The sequence below is a fragment of the Pelecanus crispus genome, chromosome 13 (assembly GCF_030463565.1).
Source record: "Pelecanus crispus isolate bPelCri1 chromosome 13, bPelCri1.pri, whole genome shotgun sequence".
In the NCBI taxonomy this organism is placed as follows: Eukaryota; Metazoa; Chordata; class Aves; order Pelecaniformes; family Pelecanidae; genus Pelecanus; species Pelecanus crispus.
Genome location: NC_134655.1, coordinates 13,652,813 through 13,673,551, shown reverse-complemented (window position 1 = coordinate 13,673,551; position 20,739 = coordinate 13,652,813). Strand labels below are relative to the sequence as shown.

The 20,739-nt window shown below is 37.6% G+C and overlaps 1 protein-coding gene across 1 annotated transcript in view; it reads right to left on the bottom strand.

Annotated features, from left to right (window-relative positions):
- TEX11 (testis expressed 11) overlaps positions 1 to 20,657 on the bottom strand; it is a 35,006-nt gene extending 14,349 nt beyond the window's left edge. The window contains 19 exon segments of the mRNA XM_075720795.1: positions 576 to 700; positions 1,817 to 1,919; positions 2,689 to 2,826; positions 4,013 to 4,098; positions 4,837 to 4,988; positions 5,739 to 5,817; positions 7,565 to 7,646; positions 9,203 to 9,298; positions 10,115 to 10,172; positions 11,652 to 11,737; positions 14,526 to 14,606; positions 15,292 to 15,318; positions 16,100 to 16,219; positions 16,302 to 16,382; positions 16,855 to 16,934; positions 18,129 to 18,213; positions 20,330 to 20,373; positions 20,376 to 20,522; positions 20,627 to 20,657. Of these exon segments, the coding sequence (XP_075576910.1) occupies positions 576 to 700; positions 1,817 to 1,919; positions 2,689 to 2,826; positions 4,013 to 4,098; positions 4,837 to 4,988; positions 5,739 to 5,817; positions 7,565 to 7,646; positions 9,203 to 9,298; positions 10,115 to 10,172; positions 11,652 to 11,737; positions 14,526 to 14,606; positions 15,292 to 15,318; positions 16,100 to 16,219; positions 16,302 to 16,382; positions 16,855 to 16,934; positions 18,129 to 18,213; positions 20,330 to 20,373; positions 20,376 to 20,522; positions 20,627 to 20,657 (1,701 nt within the window).
- Positions 20,658 to 20,739: the final 82 nt, after the last annotated feature.

Sequence of the window (20,739 nt, the reverse complement as noted above, 5' to 3'; positions counted from 1 at the left end):
TCCATGCACAAAGAGCCTATGGCAAGAAGGGGATCAGTAGAGGTTGGCAAGGCTTTCATGCCTTACAGTGCTATGAACAAAGCCCTAAAAGGCAACCAAAAGCCTCTTCTGATTATGCTAATGTAATCAGCCAGTTCAGACATCACTCAAGTCACCAACGAAGAGGCAAATAGGAGGGACAAGTGACTTTTCAGTCTTTCATCGTTGACTTACATGTATTTTGTACACAGATCCCCCCTAGCATGTCAAAGATGAAATCCCAGAGGCAGAAAAAGACGTAACATTTTGCTAAGGAGAATTTTACAGAAATACACCATGTCATTTCCAGATACCAACATTTATAACTCAGAATCCGTTATTTTCCTGAAGGAATATTAAAAAATACAATTTCTTTTTATGTTAAATCAATTTCTACTTTGCATTACACAAGATATTTGAGTGAGACCTTGGTCACAGAAGCATGAAATACTTAGAAATGCATGAAATACATAGAAATACTAAAAGTAGTCCAGGTTACAGAGGTTACAGCTGTCCTACTTATATCAATAAAGCAAACACAATGTTATCTGCTCTACCTCTAAAGCAATTTGGGCAGCTAAACTCAGGAGGTTAGTGCCTGTATTTTCATCCACTCTCAGCTTGTCTTCATGTTGAGATGGCTTTTCTGCTAGTTTCCCCATTTCAATAACTGTTTCCACAGCTGAAATATATATACATAAGGAAAAATTAATTTTTTTTATAGAAGCAATTGGAAGGTGCAAGGTTCTACTGTTTTAATGAGGTTTTAGAAATGACTTATGAAAGGTTATAACTTTTTTTTAATATGAAAAACCAAGACAAGAAAACCTGACCATACCAGCACTTCTTCACAATTACGCATTTCTTCCTAGAGAAGCGCCAAAAGGCTTTCCAAGCTACTAATCTAAGGAAACAAGGATGCCATACAAATGAAACTCTATCTCACATCCTTAATTTTATTCTGCTAAACAACTGTTTGTCACCAAAGACAGAAGACTTTCTCTAATACGTTGTCTGGGCGTGATTCCAAGCTCCCACATCTTGGCTTATGCTAAGGGTGCTGCTGCTTTTATGTTCACACTGTGCTGTGGTTCCCACTCTATATTATGTGAACAAATTATGAGGCCATTGAAAAGATGTATAGAGAACAATTAATTGGCACAGAACTCACCAGAAAATAAGCTCTGCATGTTACTCTGTATTCTAAGTAAGTATAGACTGTATTTCTCAATTTTCATTACTTGAGCTAAGATTCTCATTAAAATATGAAATGGCAGAACTCATTATAAAGAACAAAGAGTCTACAGAGATACGTCATTCTGTAAGTGATCTCAGTAATTCATGTATTTTCTGGTAACTTCAGGCTCCACTTGTCCAGAGAAATTAAGAGCAGCAATAATGATTCCATCAAGGTTCATTTAGCTCATTATCCTTTTTTATATCGTATATGCATAGAAAAGAATATTAGAAACAGTAATTATACAATGATTCTCACCCTGGGATGCTACTATATATAGCTTCCGCCCATGAGAAGATTAGAGACTTCCTAGCCAGAGGCTCCATCCAGACAGTATCATATATGGCAATGGACTCCACATCTTACAAATGTGTGCAAAATGCATCCCACTCTGACAGTTTGAATCTACAGCCTGACAGTTTCACTGACTTTATAGACCCTTCTTCTAGCTTCCCTCTATCGTGTCTCTCTCAAGATGAACACTCCAAATCTGCCTAGTATTTTCTAATATATTTGGCACTTCTGCTCCTCATAGTGGACCCTTTATCTTTCAAGTTCTACCTTTATCAGTATCTTTCTCCATCACTGCAATCTTATAGACACTGAATTTAGTAAAGATGCTGTTTGGATCACACCTCTCTGCTTCTTTAACTGCCTCTTTAGCCTATTCACAAAAGAGATTAAAGGAAATCAGTACAATGACATCTTGAAATCAGTAATATAATTTGCAATAGAAGAGAGCTAAAAAGATACACAAAATGTTAATAGTTACATTGTTGATATTTATATAAGTACTCAGGAAGTTTGGTTTGGCAACATCTTCCCTGGAAAGAAAAGTAAGGTGACAAGAACAGAAGATGGCACCAAAGACTGACAATGACCAGACTGAGGAAAAAGCCAATTCCTCAAAATTAAAGCTACAGAATCAGAAAGCAAGAGAAGCCCTGAGATTGCTGAAAAATTAAACTCCCTTCTGTCACTTTGAACTGGGAAGTTTAACACCCCCACACCAGAAGGCCTAGATAGGTAAAGCAGGTGCACTTCTCTGCAGAGGTGAGGGCTAACACACTGTTGTGGGACGTTCTAGTGAGACACATCAAACATTTTTCCTGCCAGGGCTCATCTGTCTTGAAGAGAGGAGGACCTCTCATCTGAGAAGAAACCTGATATACTGAGGCATGGTCACACAACCTGTGGACTTTCCCCCATGAGTATGATAGGTGATACAAGAGGCCCCCATAGCAGCTAAGATGATGCACAACATCTCTCTGCCAGATGATGCAAGATAAGCAAAGACAGTTCCCCCTCTCAAAGCAGAAGAGGTACAATAACAAAGATGTAAATTAAGTCCCAATGACATAGCCACAAAAATAAAAACAATGTAAATAAATAAATAATAAATGTGTGTGTGTGTGTATATATATTATATATACCTTGTCAACTTGTTTCAGATGAAGATAGCAAGAAGCCATGTTCCTCTGCAGCTTAGCCAAGTTCTGATCTATCTGCCCAGGTGTGTAGAAGCTGACAGAATAATTGTACCAGTGAAGAGCTTCAGAATAGCTTTTTGCCTAGAAAATAAAAAAGAAAAAAAAAAACAAACACAAACCCCAAACACACCCTTACTTGGGTGATTAAACCGCCTATGTTTTCTCAAATTTAAAAAAAAAAAGGTCATAGAAAATGAAAGATTTAGAAAATCAAGTATATTCTAGTGCAACCTTTCTCCCAGAAGAGCAATCACTGGTCCCACAACATGGGTAATACTCATTAGGAGAACTGATGCTTTACCTATTTCTACTCTTCCCTTATTCTTATGGCCATTATAAAAGACAAGACACTGTACTAGAGGGGTCATTTGTCTGACCCAGAAAGGACATTCTTATGACTAAATACAAACCAGAAATATTTCAAAAAAACTCTCTCTTCATGATACAAAGCAACTGAAACGAAGAGAAAAAGACAAAAGTGTTTATCCCACTTAGACTGTGAACCTTGATGATACCATGCTGAAGATGGTACTCCGAACTATAGTTCCAATTTGGAGAGAGAATTTAATTTAAAATGAGGAAGAGGGAAGCTGTGTCATTAGCAAAATTCCTTCTTGACTACACAGATAAAAGGTAACAAAATGGCACATGTATTTTTCTTTATATATTCAAGAAATGAGTGTATGACAAATACAAGAGTAGAACATGAGCTCATCTGTTCCAAATACTGAAAGAATAAGAATGTAACTGGTTGTGAATAACAGAACTTATATATACTCATAATACGAATGTGTATGAACTAAGACAGAATGTGTATGAACTAAGACAGAATGTAAGCATCCAAAGACACTTTATAAGCTGAAAAGAAAATCAATGTACAAATAACACCGCTTCATACTCCTTAAAGCAACAACTGACTGTCAGAATGCAGGAATTGTAAAATAAACAGTTCAATGTAAAGAATATTTTTAGGTTTTTGTACCCTTCCCAGGATAGAACCAGAATGATGGGCTGCACAGGTTCCTTGGCCGATCAGTTCTGGCCATAACTGTTCCCACGTACAAACCTTGAGATGAAGCTACCTGAAACTTGATGTTGTAATGGAAACCAGCACCCAGCTGGATGAAAATAAAAATAGTGCCAACTGGAATAGGGATCTTAGTAACAGCTTGCACTCTAACCAAAAATAGACATACCAAAGAGGTCAGAAAAAGCAGATCTTCATTTTCACTGATACAAATAACAACACTACTGTTTGGTCCCAAACCTCATAATGTTTGGCAGCTCTGTCCCACAAGATGATGTGCAGCTGGTTCAAGGCTTCAGGCAACAGCTGTTTCCCAGTATAATGACCTGAAAAGATACTGCAAATCATCACTTTACAAGAAGTTTAAGAAGCACACTGACACGCACCTAAGAACTATGTGAGAAAGACTGTCCCATAGCCTACAACAAAAAACCACTGACACAGCAATAGTATCAACCAGGAGCCAGTGTTTCTTATCCTGCTTCTGGGGAGGGGAAAAAAAACCAACCATAACAAACAAACAAACAACCCCCCCCCCAAACAGCCGGTAAGAGAATAAATATTTTCACACTTGAAAAATGTAAATGTGGCTCTTGCACCTAGCTCAATGCTACATAAAATAAGGTCTGATTTCGAGCAGATCTCACAGTCAAAAAATACTACAGTGCTACAGGTGCAACAGACATGGAAAAGAAACTGTTATTCAGCTGCTCTAACAAGGATATGCAACCTCTTTTAGTACTGACAAACAAAACCACATTGGGCTTGATGGACAAAGTATTAACATTACACAGAACTTCTGATAAATGTTTCTAATCCCACATGTATCAGTCACACACAGTATACACTAAGAAGGAGGAATTGTTCTAGCAAGTGAATTTAACCCTGAGCTTTACCACGACTGTCATTCATTATGAAAGTTGAGAGTTGCCATGCAAAAGAAACATAAGGAAAACCAGACACAAAGAAAGATGAGAAGAAGCAAAAAAGTGAAAATCAGAATTCAAGACTTTAGCCAACTAAATCCAGCTTTCAGTAAACAGCAGCAAAAGATAGATACAGACCTATAATAACTTCTTCAACCTTTTGCTTAGCAAGCAGCTCCCTCTTATTCTGCAATAGACACTCGATGTGGAGCAGGGTAATTCTTCCAAGGTCAGGCGAAGATTCAAATCGTTCAGAAACAGATTTCAGAAAATCAAAACCAACTGATTCCCTATTCACACAGATGCATTTTTAAGAGGCTGCACAAGAAGAGCTGATAATTTTCCATTCTAAAGAATAACATATTCATACTGTACAGCATGTTTCTCATTAATACTACTAGCACACAATCACACTGACAGAGTGAGTCAAGGTATGAATTACTGCAATTCTTCTATTCAGTAGTAACTTCCTATTAGCACATGCTTGTTCCACGGTATTCACAAGAGAGTTTACTCCTCACAATGAAAGAGTAAGAATTTACTGCAAGATAGAAGCATATACATAGGTAATCATGATGGAGCATTCAACAGTGTGAAATTTCATGCCTCAATTTATTCTGCAGTAACTTGTTCATCCTTTTACTGCTTTTCATAAGAATGATTCTAGACTCCAACCTCTTTCATTCTGAGGGTTGGTTAGTTAATATGGAAGACAGATTTCAGTCAGGTAATTCCATACTCATATATATATTATTCCAGATATACATTAAAACTACATAGGGAGAATATTAAACATTCCACAGTAGGAGTACAGCATTGCAAATTGCCACTCACTGTTATTTCACACCCTGTTCTGCTGCTGCCATAATCTGTATCACCTTGCTATAGAAAAGACAGGCTCCCTCTCAAAACTGTTTACCTACCTCTGTGAGTTTTTATTTAAAATAAAGCATCATTGTATAATATATGTTCTCTGCTTATAAAAGAACACCTATAAAGCCCAAACATTGTGTTCACCCCGCTTAGTGATGTTTTCATACCTTCCATGCTCCAGCAGCAATTTGGCAGTATTCAAACAAAAGTCTAAAGACATCTCATGGTGCAGGAATTCTGCAAGAGCTAGACAGAACACAAAGCAGTTGAGATTATTTAATCAACTTAGGCATTTAACTGCTCAATTTACCATCTACCTCCTACAGCTTCTTTGGGGATAAAAAAAAAAAAAACCCAACCAATATAATAGTTCTAAAACAAAGGAAGAATAAAACATGTCTATTGTGCTACGACTTTCCTTTCACTGAACAATGAATGTAGTACTACAGAAAGGTGACCGGCTGATAGCCTTGGAATTCTAGCCCTCTGTCTCTTTAAACAGGAACAGCATAAGCATTAGTAGCACAAACTTTTGCCTCAAGCTGCTTTCCATCAAAATGTCTCATCCTTATCCAGCAGAAACCACTTAAGACTGAGGTCAGTGCTCAGGCTGTGTAGTGGTATCACATTGCAATAGGAAATACTTAAGCCTAATGCCTTTAGTATCAGCTGTTGAATTGACTGGTGCTGATAAGTAGGTACCAATTTTAGACCACTCAGATTAAGTTTAAAAATTGCTAGACCATGCTGGATGGTTAATAACAAGATTTACACATTTGTAGCTTGGATGAGATCAGAGAAGGAACACATAGGGATATGACTGTAACTTGTTAAAGGAAGCATTTCTAAGGCACCTGTGTACAAGTGCACAATGCAAGATTTTAGTCAAATGCCTAAAACTTAGCAGGTACCTTCACTCAAGTTGCAGTGCATGGACACAACACTCTTTTCTGCCAGCCATACAAGAAAAGACAGACATCCACTCATTAATAAACTTCCTTGAAAAACTGACTGGAGTCTTAGTGCTACTAAACATAAGCAGAGTGTGTTTTGACAGGCAACACTATGGCTTCACAATTCAAACTGCAGAACAGAAGCCAACTATTGCAATGGTAAGTTTTGAATAACTGTCTACTTGAAAGCCAGCTGAAATTCCCCAGGATCAATCTGAAGTGGCGTTTCCATTCCTGCTAGTCTGGCAGCATTCAAACCATTCAGCTCTCTCCAAGAAATTCCTCATCTTATTGTATGTTTATTTCTCAGAGCATTCATTATGTATCTGATGCTTTCCAAACAAGAATTGTACAAAGCCTCTCTTCCTTAAGATTTCATTATTTATGGAAGTAAATTTCTCCTCATACATTACCCTTTCTATATTAAAGTACCCCCCAAAACCTTCTTCTCTCACGCCAATAGAAAAATCAATTCTCTTCAGATGACAAGTTTGAGGAATAAGGAGAAAAGAGTTTATATGCCCTAGACAAACTAAATAAACTCTGGTAACATAGGTTTATAACAATACACTGATCAGCACTTGATGTCTCTTGGTCAAAATCTGCTAAATCACACACAGAGAACAGCAGTGTTTCACAAGTCTTTATTCTATGCTGACTGCATAAGAGACAATCCACCATCACCCTTTTTGAGTGGCATATATCTAAAATAAACCATACCTTTACATTGCTACATTTTCACTGTCTTCATTCCAACAGGCTTGAGTCTTTCCCCTTCCCTATTTCCAGCAAGTCTACTTAAATTCTCAACAAAAATAAAATCATGCTTAATTGAAACTTACATTAGCACCTGGATAACTACTCTGTGAACACTGACTACTATGTCTCACACTCCAAAACCAAAACAACATTTAGCTAACAAAAATTCCTCTAAAACGCACGAGAAAAGGATTTTTTTTTTTTCTACCTACAATGCAGGCAGTCTTCCTGGATATGGAGTAGTATAACCTTACTATGAAACCTATGCAGAGCTGTGATACCTGAGTTGATATCTTCATCTGATGCTCCACTCTTAAGAAGAATTTTAACTTTCAAAAAAAACCCTGCTGGATGCAAATCTTCCTGCACAATGAAAAACAATACATTACTTGGACAGCTGTTTGTAGAATACAGATCCCATGAGAGTCCAGCATATCCATAACACAGACAAATATCAGGAAATCACATACACTCCACTGTATTCTTCAGTGCCATTTCAATGACTGAAGCAACAGGTAGGTAACTGGTAATATTTTCTTCTTTCTGTTCTTTCCAAAAGACCATGAGGACAATGAAAGCAAGAGATACATGACTCTCATTTTGCTGTGGCCCACTTCCACTACTTTTAAATAGAAGCTGAACAATACTGAATCATAGAAACTTCCTGCTTTTCTATGTGTAAATTGGCTAGATTACTCTAGAATTAATATAAGCAGAATTCAAAGTAGCTTATAATAATACAAAATTTAGGAGAGAATAACAATGGGAGCAAATGGAAATAATGAAGACTGTATACTACAGCTCTCACTAAAACACTGCACATTTCAGACTCTAGAATAAAAGTTTTCTCCTAGTTTTCCATACTCTCATACAATATCAAAACATACATTATCAAAAATGATGGTAAAACTACTTTCCACCTCAAAAGGTTTTGCAAAAGCAAATACAATAAAAACTGCAAAGGGCTTAGATACTATAGTAGCATGTTATTTGAATGGTTAAAATACACTGCCTTGTATTCTGATCTCACAAGCACCTGCATCATCATCTGTCTGAAAGTTTTAACAGCATGTAGAAAACTGAATTTGAGCTTTCATTTAAAACAGGATTTCATACTTAAAAATTGTTTTGTATGAAACAGATAATTGAAATTTTAAAATGGTCAGCCAAAGACAAATACATATTTTTCAAACTTAAGTTATCTAACCTGAAAAGATAGAAGCACAAAATTAATTCACATCTTTATATGGCAAATGGAATTTGTACAAGAGCAAGAGACCTCACTGTAGTGACTGCTTACAGATATACGAACTTTCTTCAGGGTAGCTGGTATGTTTATACAGCTCATTTTTCAGGTTCCAGAAGAAATAACAGTGATGTTAGTAAAGTACAATAGCTAAATTAATTGTTTGAAATAAGACTGACGCAGCATGGCTAGACAGCTTTCAAAACTGAACTCTGTTTGGCGCTTGCTCAAATACTTGTACAGATAATGAGATGGGTACTCAAAATGTAGTATGGACATATCCATTATAACCCAAAGCAAGACAAAAGGTCTGATGCATAAGAAGCCAGCTGCCGTAAATCTCAGGTGGACCACACTGTAGTTTATTCTGTTTCTACAGTTTTCACGAATACGTGTCAAAGAAATTTTAGTCATATCATTATCAAAGGACCTCACTATTAATAGCTATGAGACAGCAAGACAGCTCTACATCTACATGCAAACAAGTATTTCTCTATTAAAAAGCTGGGAACACCAAAACATACTTAGGAATATGAAAACCAAAGCAAAGCAAACACACCTCCATCTGATTTCAAAGATAACACACCCGCGATTAATGCGGTCCACAATATTATGTTAATAAATGCTTGAGTTTTGACTATTGCACACCATAAGTACAGTAGCACATTACTACCTGATTTGCCAAGCTTATAGCTTTCAATGCCTTGTCAAGATACAGATTGCAATCCCACTCGAAATAGGCTGTAGCTAACAATCGCAGCACTTTAGCCTGGAAAGAAAAATAAACTGGAAGTTTAAATGCCATCTGAAAAGCAGAAAAAAAATCGCCACACATGAACATACATATGAATACAAAAGACTTAAAATTTAAGGTAATGAAAAATAAAAGCTCTATGAGTCAAAAGAATGCCTGCCTGGTATCAGACATATAAAGTGACTACTCAGTTCTGAAGCATACCCAGTCTTCAACACTGCAATTCACACAGGACATGAATCAATTAGAGTTCAGAGGAGAACAGAAGGGTAGCAAGGAAAATCAGAGATCTGGAAAAAACAGAATGAAAGAAGAAATTGAAGGAACACGACGTACAAACTTCACTGAGAGAAAAAAAAACCTAACACAAAGACATACATGATAATGGCCTTCAAATACATAAATTATATATATAAAGAGGAAGAGATTAAAATCTTCTCCATATCCACTGAAGGTAGTAAAAGCAGTAACAGGTTTATGAATGAGACAGATGAGCATCTATCAGAAATGACACTGATGTTAACTGATGATGCCTTGAAAGAAGAGGAGGAATGGAAGAAGAGATGGCCTTTCAGGGTCTACTTCAGCCTTACTTTCTACAATTTAATTTCTGTGAAATAGTAGATTCAAATGTGATTTAAGGGCACCCATCAGTGACTGAACTCTTAGACTGATACTCATAGCAACTGAACTTGCAACTTTGCCAAACTTCATAGCAGACATAGTACTAAAGAGGAGGCCAAAGGTTTGGCACAGCAGAGGCAGATGATACAGTGGAGTCAGGTTAACAAAATCCTTCTATTTGTAAACAGCAATTTCTCTATTTCTTACCTGCATTTCTTTGGCAACAGAATATTTCATGTCCATCTTCCCAATGTCATAACTCTGGCTATCGATAAGTGAAAGTTAGAATTAAATGGGATGACAGAGATAAATTCAGCCAGTCTTCTGATATGTGCAACACTCCTACCCTTTCCCACTTCTTAACCAGTTAGAAACCACATAAATCACACAAACTAATCTCAGTACTCACTCTTACTAGAGAACAGAAAATTTTGTTTTCTTTCTAAATCCTCACATTAAAAATTGTACTCAACACTTTCTTCAACCTGTTGCACCACCTTCTATAACATCTTCTGTTCAAACATTGCAGTAGGATTTATCAGTTTTAACCATAGGCAGTTTGAAGAAGCTAGTGTTCTCATTCTCACCTGACATATAATATAGTCATACACAAAAATTATACATGACCTGATCTCAAGATGACAGCAAATCAATAGCAGAGACAGAAACACAACCTGGGAGTCATGATTCCCATTCTTTTTCTAAAAGTTAAATGACAGCACAAAGGACCACCCAGGAGAAAACGCAGTGGTAATTCCACAAAACCAGATTTGATTGCAAATGCTGTGAACGAAGAACTGCTAGAAAGAAAAACAATAACTGGGCATTTGTTTCATAATATATTCTCAGTACAGGGAAATCTTAACCCACTAGATGGAGCTACATCTCTTTCTCCAGATAATTATTTGCACTTTGCAAAGGTTTATTTCCTCCTCAAATTTTGTCATCAGGACTCAGTATTTAATTTTCCACAAGAATAAAATATAAAATAATCTCCAAAGCACCAGCTGTAATTCATTCTAAGCATTTCTACAAATCCTCTTTGGCAACATATGTGACTGTAACTATTTTGAATTTGATATGTTGCCATTCTCTTCTGACTATTTAAAAGAAAAAGAAAAAGAAGGAAAAAAAAAACCCCAATTTCTGAGCTGAGGCTGTGACCTTGGCATGAGGATACTCTTCCCAATAGCCTACATTTTTTCTTCCTTAGCAGTACCACATTACTTATTTGGATCCTACCCCAACCATCTCTAACTATTCCTTTTTCACCTTGATGTCTGTGTGTTTCATCAGTCAAGGACTTGCTCTCAGTGAAGCACTTCCTTTACAAGAAATTCAAATACTGTTTAAAACAAATCCATTTAAAACAAGTCAGAAGAATTCATCTACTCTTTTCCAAAGCTTTCAAATCCCTTCACAATCATTTATGAATGGCACAAGAACTGGGAACAGCCTCTTCCTAAAAATAATCTCTTTGGAAGAAGTGTTAGGGAAACAATTGACAAGAGCCATGGAAAGAAGACTTTCATTCTAATGACAGTAAATCGATGTGGAAAACAGACATAAATGTTAGGCAACCGAGTAAGACAGTCGGTATCTGCTCAGCTAATTTGGTTCAGCTAAAATCTTGTATTCTCGCATTTTTAATTAAACCTCTACTTTCCCTTGATCCCCCCTCTCCTTCACACATATTTTTACATCTCAAAAGCAGGATTTTATTCTGTTTGCCTTTGCACATTACCTGAGCCAGAAGGAGCTCTCTTCATACCTCTTCCGTTCATATGTTTCCACTCCAAAATTGTAGCAGAGGATTGACAGGTAACAGGTCTGCAATAAAGGACTCCTGCTTTTATAATACTCTTGTGGAAACATCATTAGATCTATGGCACTCCAGTCTCAGGTTCTTTAAAATGCATTTTACTTTAAAGATATATCCACTGTTATCACTTCTGGCCTTATACAAGGGGATATTGAACATGACTAAAATGGAATAATAATTGTGTGGGAAAGTGAAGCATCATTAACCAGTCCAGAACATGCAAAACAACGGGATTCTTGGAACACATGACGTAGAATAGTTCCTCAAGAAATCACGCTGAAAGCACTAGAACTGTTTAAAGAATAAAAATTAAAACTTGAGAGGAAAAACTGGAATATTACAACTTAATTTTTAAAAATGACAAAAAACTTTTACATAGTTAAGTAAAGAGGACTCTTCCACAGTAGGCTTCTTCCCCAGCATGTCTCTTCAGGGTTAAAAAAGGATCATCCACATTACAAGTTTTAGGAGAAAGTTGGTTTTGAATGCTTGGTTATTCAGAGCACTGTTGCTTTCTGCTTTATCACTCAGCCCTGACAATGTCTGTTCATAACAACTTGCCTTTCCTTTGAAATGATTTGCAGCTGTCATATGTCGTCCAAAGAAAAGACAGAAAAGTCATTTTATATCTTCTCAGGCTGCCAATATTTACATCCATTTTGCCTCTGCAGTAACTTTCTTTTCCATGTATAAATGATGTTTCTTGCAAGTGACTACAGCTTTCAAATCCTCAGGCAACAATGAGAGAGAGGTAGCACATATTGCTTCAAATTTATTGTTTATCTCATTGCAATCCAGAGACAAAAGCACAGATTCAGTATGCATGAACAAAAAAAAAGATCACTCTCAGATGTGAAACCCTTATTTTCCGTAAGTTCATTTGTGAACATTTTCTTTCCAGAACAGAAAGTTTACTGTATTGAGAGGGTTTCATGCAAAGTGTTTAGCATAACGCTGTAGACATACCATAGCATACCCCAGTCATTTACTTGCATGCTTGGAAAAGAAGTATTTCAAAGGATAATTAAAATACTATTTCAGTGAATGACTGTGTTCCAGGCGTCAAGCGTATCACTAAATATCCCCATAAACCTGGCACTTCTCTGAACAACAAGCGTTTGGAACAATTCTGGCATTTCACCCTGTAGGCCAAGAGTTCCCGGTTATGGTTCATAGACCACTGATGATCCACAAGCTGCAAATCCTCTCCAGCTGATCTGTGGTACCATACATTACCATAATGCAACAATCTCTTTGTGATATTCTGCAAGTGCTCTCTGGTACAATGGAAGCCTGGAAGAGTTAAGGACTGATGGCTACCTAGTGGTCCAAAAGTTTCAAAGTCACTCAGCAATCACTAGCTCTTTCCTTTTTTCTCGTTGTTTAAATACCACTCTTTAAACCAGAAGTAAATTGTCTCTCTCATGATCAGAAACCTTTTCCTTGTCTGCACCAGTGCTTGTGAAGAGCATTCATCATGATAGGACAAGAGGAAATGGGCTCAAGCTGCGCCAGGGGAGGTTTAGGTTGGATATTAGGAAAAATTTCTTTACGGAAAGGGTGGTCAAGCATTGGAACAGGCTGCCCAGAGAGGTGGTGGAGTCCCCATCCCTGGAAGTGTTCAAAAAACGGGTAGATGTGGCACTTCGGGACATGGTTTAGTCTAGTCTACCCTTGATTGGTTTAGTGTGGACTTGGTAGTGTAGGTTAATGGTTGGACTGGATGATCTTAAAGGTCTTTTCTGACCTAAACAATTCTATGATTCTAAGTTTAATATTATTTAATGGAGAAGTTTAAGCGGAAATAATTAAAATAATTTAAAACGAAATGAGGAACAGTAATGCAAAGATCCCAGTAAACATTTTCAACAATTCACAGTGAGAAGCTCTGCTCTTATGATTCAAATCAAAGCTAGACCCCTGCAACTGACTTAGTCACTCAGATGCACTGAACAAGGCCTGTAGATCACAAAAACCAATTTTAAATTGGTTGGAGTTTAATATTAAACTCCAGCTGTATTTCCCATATTTCCCTTTCAGAATTCACATCTATCCCTTTGAATTTTATTGCCTGTACCACAGAGACAGAAGCAAAATGTTTCCTAAATATTGGGAAAACATTAAAGTAAGCAAATGAAAATAAATGTGGAGAAGTTTATCCTGATATAAACATATTTGATTTTTATCTTTGCAAACAGAGAACTAATCTGCATATGCTAGAGTTTGTTGTCTTTGGACATTGTTCTGTGACACAAGAACTACAAAAAACACAGTTTAGTGCAATGAGAAGCCTCCATCCATAGCTCTACAGCTTCATGAATATTAGTACTGAGATAGTGATAAACTTGCATATCAAAAATTTAGTAACTCAGCTCTTCTCTTGTCCCATCTGTCTCCAGACAAAAGTTCACATGGGTACAAGTGAAGAAGCAATATACAAGATCAAGATGTAAAATGCAGCCGGTTCTGTAGGAGAGTAGGTGGCATATTCAATTTAGAAATCTTTTTGCTTTGCTTGCTGATTTGTCTTCTCTCATTCTTTAGGAAAAGTTTATCTTCCTATTTTGAATTATAAACTATGAGAAAGAAGAAAAAAAATGAACTTTGAAGAAAAACCTGCCGTTTTCATGCAAAATTTTTAGTAAGAAAATCTCAAAGAAGCAACCAGACCCAGAAGAGAGACACAGTTCAGAGTACTTTTCAAAATGGTGTATGGCATATGTCATTCTTTAACATACAGAGAGGAAAGCAGATTTTCAAAGTTTGGAATGATAAAGAAGAGATTATTTCACTTACCTCTTTTGGCAATTTTATCAACATATCTTTGCAGCGCTGCACGCACATCACTGCTTTCTGAAAATCCCCTTGAGCAACTGCCTAAGAAAGCAGTAGAGCATGCCAACAAACTTAGTGAGCAACTTGTCTTTAAAATTCATTAAAAGACTGATTCCCCAAAATAGGACTTGGGTTTTTCACATTCAGTAAAGCTAGGTTTGGGATTACATATCTGTCCTTACAGTGCTACAATAATTCTGTATTTTTCTATATATTGCCAGATGATAAAGATATCCAGAAAAACACTGCAGTCCTTAGGTAGTGTGAAAAGGCCAGATACACGGGACAAGTTCACTCAGAGGTTAAGAAGATACAGATCAGCAAATCTTAAACCACCTCTCCTATAATTTAAGGTCCTCTTTTGTCTCCATGATCAAAGTAAAATTTTGGCCACTACTTTGGCCTGTTTAAGGAAGCTCTTGAGAATTTTGGAGATAGTACTCCCCTCCTAGATACTGAGGTCAGTGGTGTTATCAATAAATGCAGGCAACTACATTTTCTCATATTTACACTCATATGTCTGTAATACTCTATAGCACTGATAAAGTACTCAGAAACTTCAGTCAAGCACAACAATGCCTCACAAAACTTAGATTTCTAAATTACATACTTCAAATTACTGTAATTTGTGTTGTTGATCCCCTAGAAAACCTTTAGCACTTTTTCAGACTTCTTTCATATTGTGCTAGGCTTTTTTTTTTTTTTAAATTATCACCATGGGTCTTACCTCATTGTATGATGCCAGAGGTTGAGACTTTAAAGTATCAAATTTCATGGAACTCACTATTTCCAGATCTTGTAATTTGATACTGATTCTCCCACTGTTTAAAGCCTTTATATGTGGAAAGCAGCATGTATGAGGTCATGGAAGAGAGTGTATTCATGTATAGAAAGATCTCTGTCTGATGGCATATAATATTAATAGCTTTGATGATGTTCATGAGTTTGCAGAGTCATGAAAGTTGTAAGTTACAGAAGACTTTGCATATGTGGCTTATAGCATCTACTTGTTAGATACAAACCTTGGCTATCTGCAGCCATGATGAATACTACCTTCATATACTTTTAATCAGCCTAGCTGCACATACTAGCATAGTATGATGAGCGTTCTAAAGTGACTAATCTTGCTGCGTACGTGTTACACAAATGCAGTTTGGGGGACCCAGGCTCTACACCAGTCCTATCCCCCTTCTTCAGTCAAGCACAGGACACCTTTGAAACTGACACATTTATGATTCAGAGAGCGAGCTGTTTGTTTTATAAACAGCCATGCTAGCCAAGTCATAGAGCAACAAATCTGAACTAGAAGATATAACACCACAGCAGAAATTACTGCGATAAATTAGGCAAATTAAAAATCATTAAATGATTGCAACACTGAATTCAAACATGAGATCTGCCATCTTACATCTAAGTGAAGGAAATATATCCCTCAGCAAGTCTTCAATGCCAAGCATTCATACATCTAATAACTGGGTGAGAGTTTCTCTCTGTACCCCTCGTGACTTATAAGGAAAACTGGGAAGAACACATACTGATTCAGCCTGATAAGAGAGTACTTTGAAGAGGTTCTTCTCCACATCAGCTTTGTGCATATGAGTATCTGCTTCACTACTGCTCCCCTTAAGTAACTTCGCATAGAGTTTTTCTATGCTCTGGAAAACAAAGCATAGGCATCAGCCGTGGAACTTACAAATAGGTGTGTTTATAATAAATTAAAACTGGAAAAGAACTTACACTCATGGCAATCTCTAGAAATCCATCGGCAAGATCAGCTTTTCCCATATCTATCCATGCTTTCCCAGTTTTCATAGACATCTGAAGGAGAAAATTATAAGTGCTTTGTGAAAATACAGTCACTTTCAAGAAAGGCAGTGTTAGATCTCATCTTGTTGATGCACATATCTAACGTAGGAGAGGGGGTATTTCAGCTCTTCAATTTCTGACAAGCGCCTCTCACATCTGAATTAAGTCCTTAACACCTAGATGCAGCATAAGACTTATGGTGCCCTACTAGACAATATTGTAAAATACTGACATAAATGAATATGCTGTTCATATAGCATTTTACCATATGACAAAGATGTGATGCTAACCACACTGTCCAGAAATTCCTAACTGCACTAGCTCAGCATATATATATAGCTGAAGGGGGCTTCAGCATGTATATTCCCCAGAACTACAGGTATATTTCACTCCATTTCCAAAGCAACCATAATAGGGTTTGAAGGTCATCAACTTTCCCTTGGTGATCAACTGTACTTCATTGCTTACCCACCATTAGCCTTACCAAAATCTGTCTTCGAATAGTTCCCTCTGAAGGATCACTGCCTTCGCAAAGGCACACCAATCTGCAAGCAACAAACCGTACTGCAAGAAAACAGTGCAGACATTCATAAGTTCCCTTTCCTCTTTTTCTTTTTTTTTTTGAAAGTCAAGCCCTGCCATATCTGAAAGACTGCTTGCCATTTTAAATTACAAGAGAGAAAAACTTGAAAGCTTCAGGAGTCAAAGCAGTCTGAATTTTAGCCCAGCTGCCTAAAACTGCTTTTTAGGCAGTAGGGGAAAAAAAAAAAGATATTCTCATCAAAATACCTATTAAACACTTTAGAGAGTTTAAGTTAAAAATGTGGTATTCAAAGACTTAATTACATTACAGGTGCTTAGAGTAACGTGTCTTGAAAGCCTCAAAATAGCCTTCAGCAAAATAGAGAAATGAAGTTTAATAATCTTTACATTTTCAAAGTAAAAAGCAAAAATATTTTCAAGCCTTCTTTATACATCAGGGATGGAAAAGACACCACAATGTATTTAAAATAGCCTCTCCCTGGCCCTTCAGCTTTAATACAAGATCTGAGAACATTACGCTCTACAATTACTACTTATTTTGTGTAAACTTACCCTTTTCCCTTTACCTGATATATGATGCAGATTACACATAATTTTGACTATAATGCCTCAAGACAAAAATGTAGGCCAGATATTGCAATCCTGCAGAACCACATACAGAACAGGTTGAGGGAAAAGACCAAAAGCTCACTTATGCTTTCCCCCAGCCCTGCTCCTGGCCCCAAGCAAACCCACCAGCTGTGTACCTGGCTAAAGCATAGAAGTAAAAAGAGGATTTAGAGTTTTTCTGTATGTAAACATTGATGAGATAGTTACATTAAAGAAACAATCTCACTTGGTATAAATTAAGTGACCAACAGTCTAAAATTTACATCTGTGTTATTTCCATACATTTTTAGATCAAAACCATAGCATTAGAAGACAAATTACAGCTTCCTTTGGTCACAACACCTATTTACTGATGCTCTGGCATGGAAAGGGGGAGTGGTAAGAATGCCTACTCCTCTGTGTCACAAGGAGATCACTATTACACCAGGATGCTCCTTCCTGAACTGTTTATACAAGCCCAGATGTATATTTTCCTCTGTCTACACCCTATCTGCAAAGATCCAAACAAATCTACAGCGCTACATATATGCCTGTCAGCAGAGAGTTTTTCCTTTTCATGCTACAGCACACAACACGCATTTAGGAAGGTATAGAACACATACATACGTTTAGCTCTTTGCTCATCATTGACAACAGAACCCATGTATTTGGTCACAGCCCAGTTCCACAGGCTTACTGCACCCTCTTCAACCTGAGTAGGAAAATTCCATTAGATTTAATTTTGTCCTGGATTTGGGTCACACTGAAATTTACTACTGGAAAAGGAACCATCTCTCATGTGTATCACAGTAATGACCTGTCCACATGTTTGTGCAACTTCCTTTTACGTTGGGAGTCAAAGGTGTGAGTTTTCCATGAAACTGTTACATGATCCCACAGGGAGATCTGGGATAGTGACCTGAAAACAGGCATGCTGAAGGGACCACATAGCATTTCTTCAGCTAAAAGTATGGATCATTCTTTTCTGTAGATCCATCATTTCAGAAGAATTATAAGCAGCTGGCAGGAAGCACATACTCTTTTCATAAGTATATTTCATAAGATATATTCAGTCTCATAAAAGACTATTTCACATCTTCTAAAAACATGAGAGCACTTCTAAGATGAAGCAAGGTAAGAAAGAACATGACTGTGTAAATCCAAGGCTGACAAGACCTGAAACTAAAAAGAACTAATTAATCGTATGACCAACAGCACGTCACATCATCCCTCAGTGCCTTCAGCTCCAATTTGAAATTATGCATAACAGCAAAATCTGTAAGTGAAGTGGTGGGCTTCAGAAACATTCAAATATGTTCATAAACAAATCCCATTAATCTGTCATATTACTCAAATGTCCTAACCTATGTTTCTATCAAGTCCTTTTCCAAACTTAGCAAAACATGACCTCACTTACTCTATCCATCTGGGATGAAGTTTTCTCACAAACACTCATAGATACAAAATTTGTGCAATAGCACATCACCACATCCAAAATACATCTGATTCACTGGCAGCTTTCAGAATACATTATGTACATTTTAAACAGACGTTGAAAAATTTGAAGGGATTGGAAGTGAGCTGTAAAAATTGTATCAGATTTGAAAATATATCTATAGTAAGGCTTCACTTCTTTTGCTATCAAAAAGAAAACTAAGTAGTTTAATTATCTTAAATACCTACGTTGGGAAACTTCTCATATTAGCAAACAAAGAACAAAGGCTACTGACTATATACTCTTGTTAAAAGGATGATACAGTCCTACATAAAGGCAATAAGCTCCTTTAACAACCCACCTTGAAGGGCTGCACTTCGCATCACTACAAATCCTGGTCTCCATGGCAGATCTTGCCTACAAATACGCTCTTGCCTAACTAGGACATGTTTTAGGGCCCCTTTTATTGAATAGATCGGATTACAGATTAATGATTTCTCCTTTCTTTAAAAATAATTTAGCCCAGCTGATTCAGAAGAACTGAAGGATACCAGTTTTATACTCCTGTATTTCTTTACAGACTGCACGAAACGTACTTTCTGTTGTGACACTTGCTAACATATCTTGCTCTTTGTCACAAATTTAGGACTTTCAAAATCAGTCTTCCTTAGATGATAATCACTATGAGTTAAATCTCCCTTCAAAGTATCATTTTGGAGGAAAAGGTTGGACAGTATCTCAGCTGGTCTTGTTTTTATTCCAAATTCATGTACTACTCATCAGCCTTCTATTTGAAAATGGCCTTTTAAAGTAGACATTTATTACAAGTACTCCTCTAGAAGAAATACACAGAAGAAAAAAACCCTAAAATTAAAAACATTATAAACAACAACCTAATCCACTTTTATAATGTATGAAAATTAGTACTTCCCTAATATTAGGTACTGGCTTTCCCAGGCAGTTAAAATGACATGCTTGCTTGTTTTCTTCTTCCTCAAGCATCTGCCATCATTACTGGACTCCACGCACAGGACAAGAAGGACCTCTCCGCTGACCCAGTACCAAACCCTTAATGCATCAGCACTCTATGCTTGCATTTTTACTTGAAATTACAGTTACATACTACCAGAAAATTGAAATAATAAAAACCTTTACATCACTACGATACCAGTAACTTTTCCCATTATGATGCACACATTCAGGATCAACATTTTGCACTGACTTTTAAAATGTAACATCTTCCACTTTATTTTGGACTTTCACGCTATCGGGTTAAAAGATGAAAAAGATAAACTGTTCTGTTTACATTCCAACAGCGCTAGAGTTAAACGTTTAGCTTCACCGCAAAAGATGGGAAGCAAGAGCACACGCTCGCAGAGCCGCAGCCTCCAACCCGGGCGAGCGGTGCTGTGTGGCGTGAGCCTCGCGAAACCCCACTTCTTCGGGCATCGAGCCGGGAGGCCGGGGCTCTACCTCAGCCGCACTCCCATCCTCCTCAGAGATGCTCCCCGCCGCCTGGAAGAGCTCCTCGGTGAGGGCGGCGATGCGAGACGGGGCCTCCTCCCTCAGCAGCTCCCGCACCAGCCCTGTAAGACAGGGCGAGAGGGGGGAACGTGAGACACAGCCCACAACAGGGTCGGCTCCCAGGCGCTTATGGGGAAAGGAGCCCTCGCCCCACGGTAGGCGGTACCTTCCACCGCCGCCAGCCGCGATCTCGCCATGGCCAAGGCCGGGGCCGCCCCGCAGCGCCGCCCGCGCACCCTGAGGAGACCAGGACGGGGGGGGGGAGGGGGGGGGGGGGGG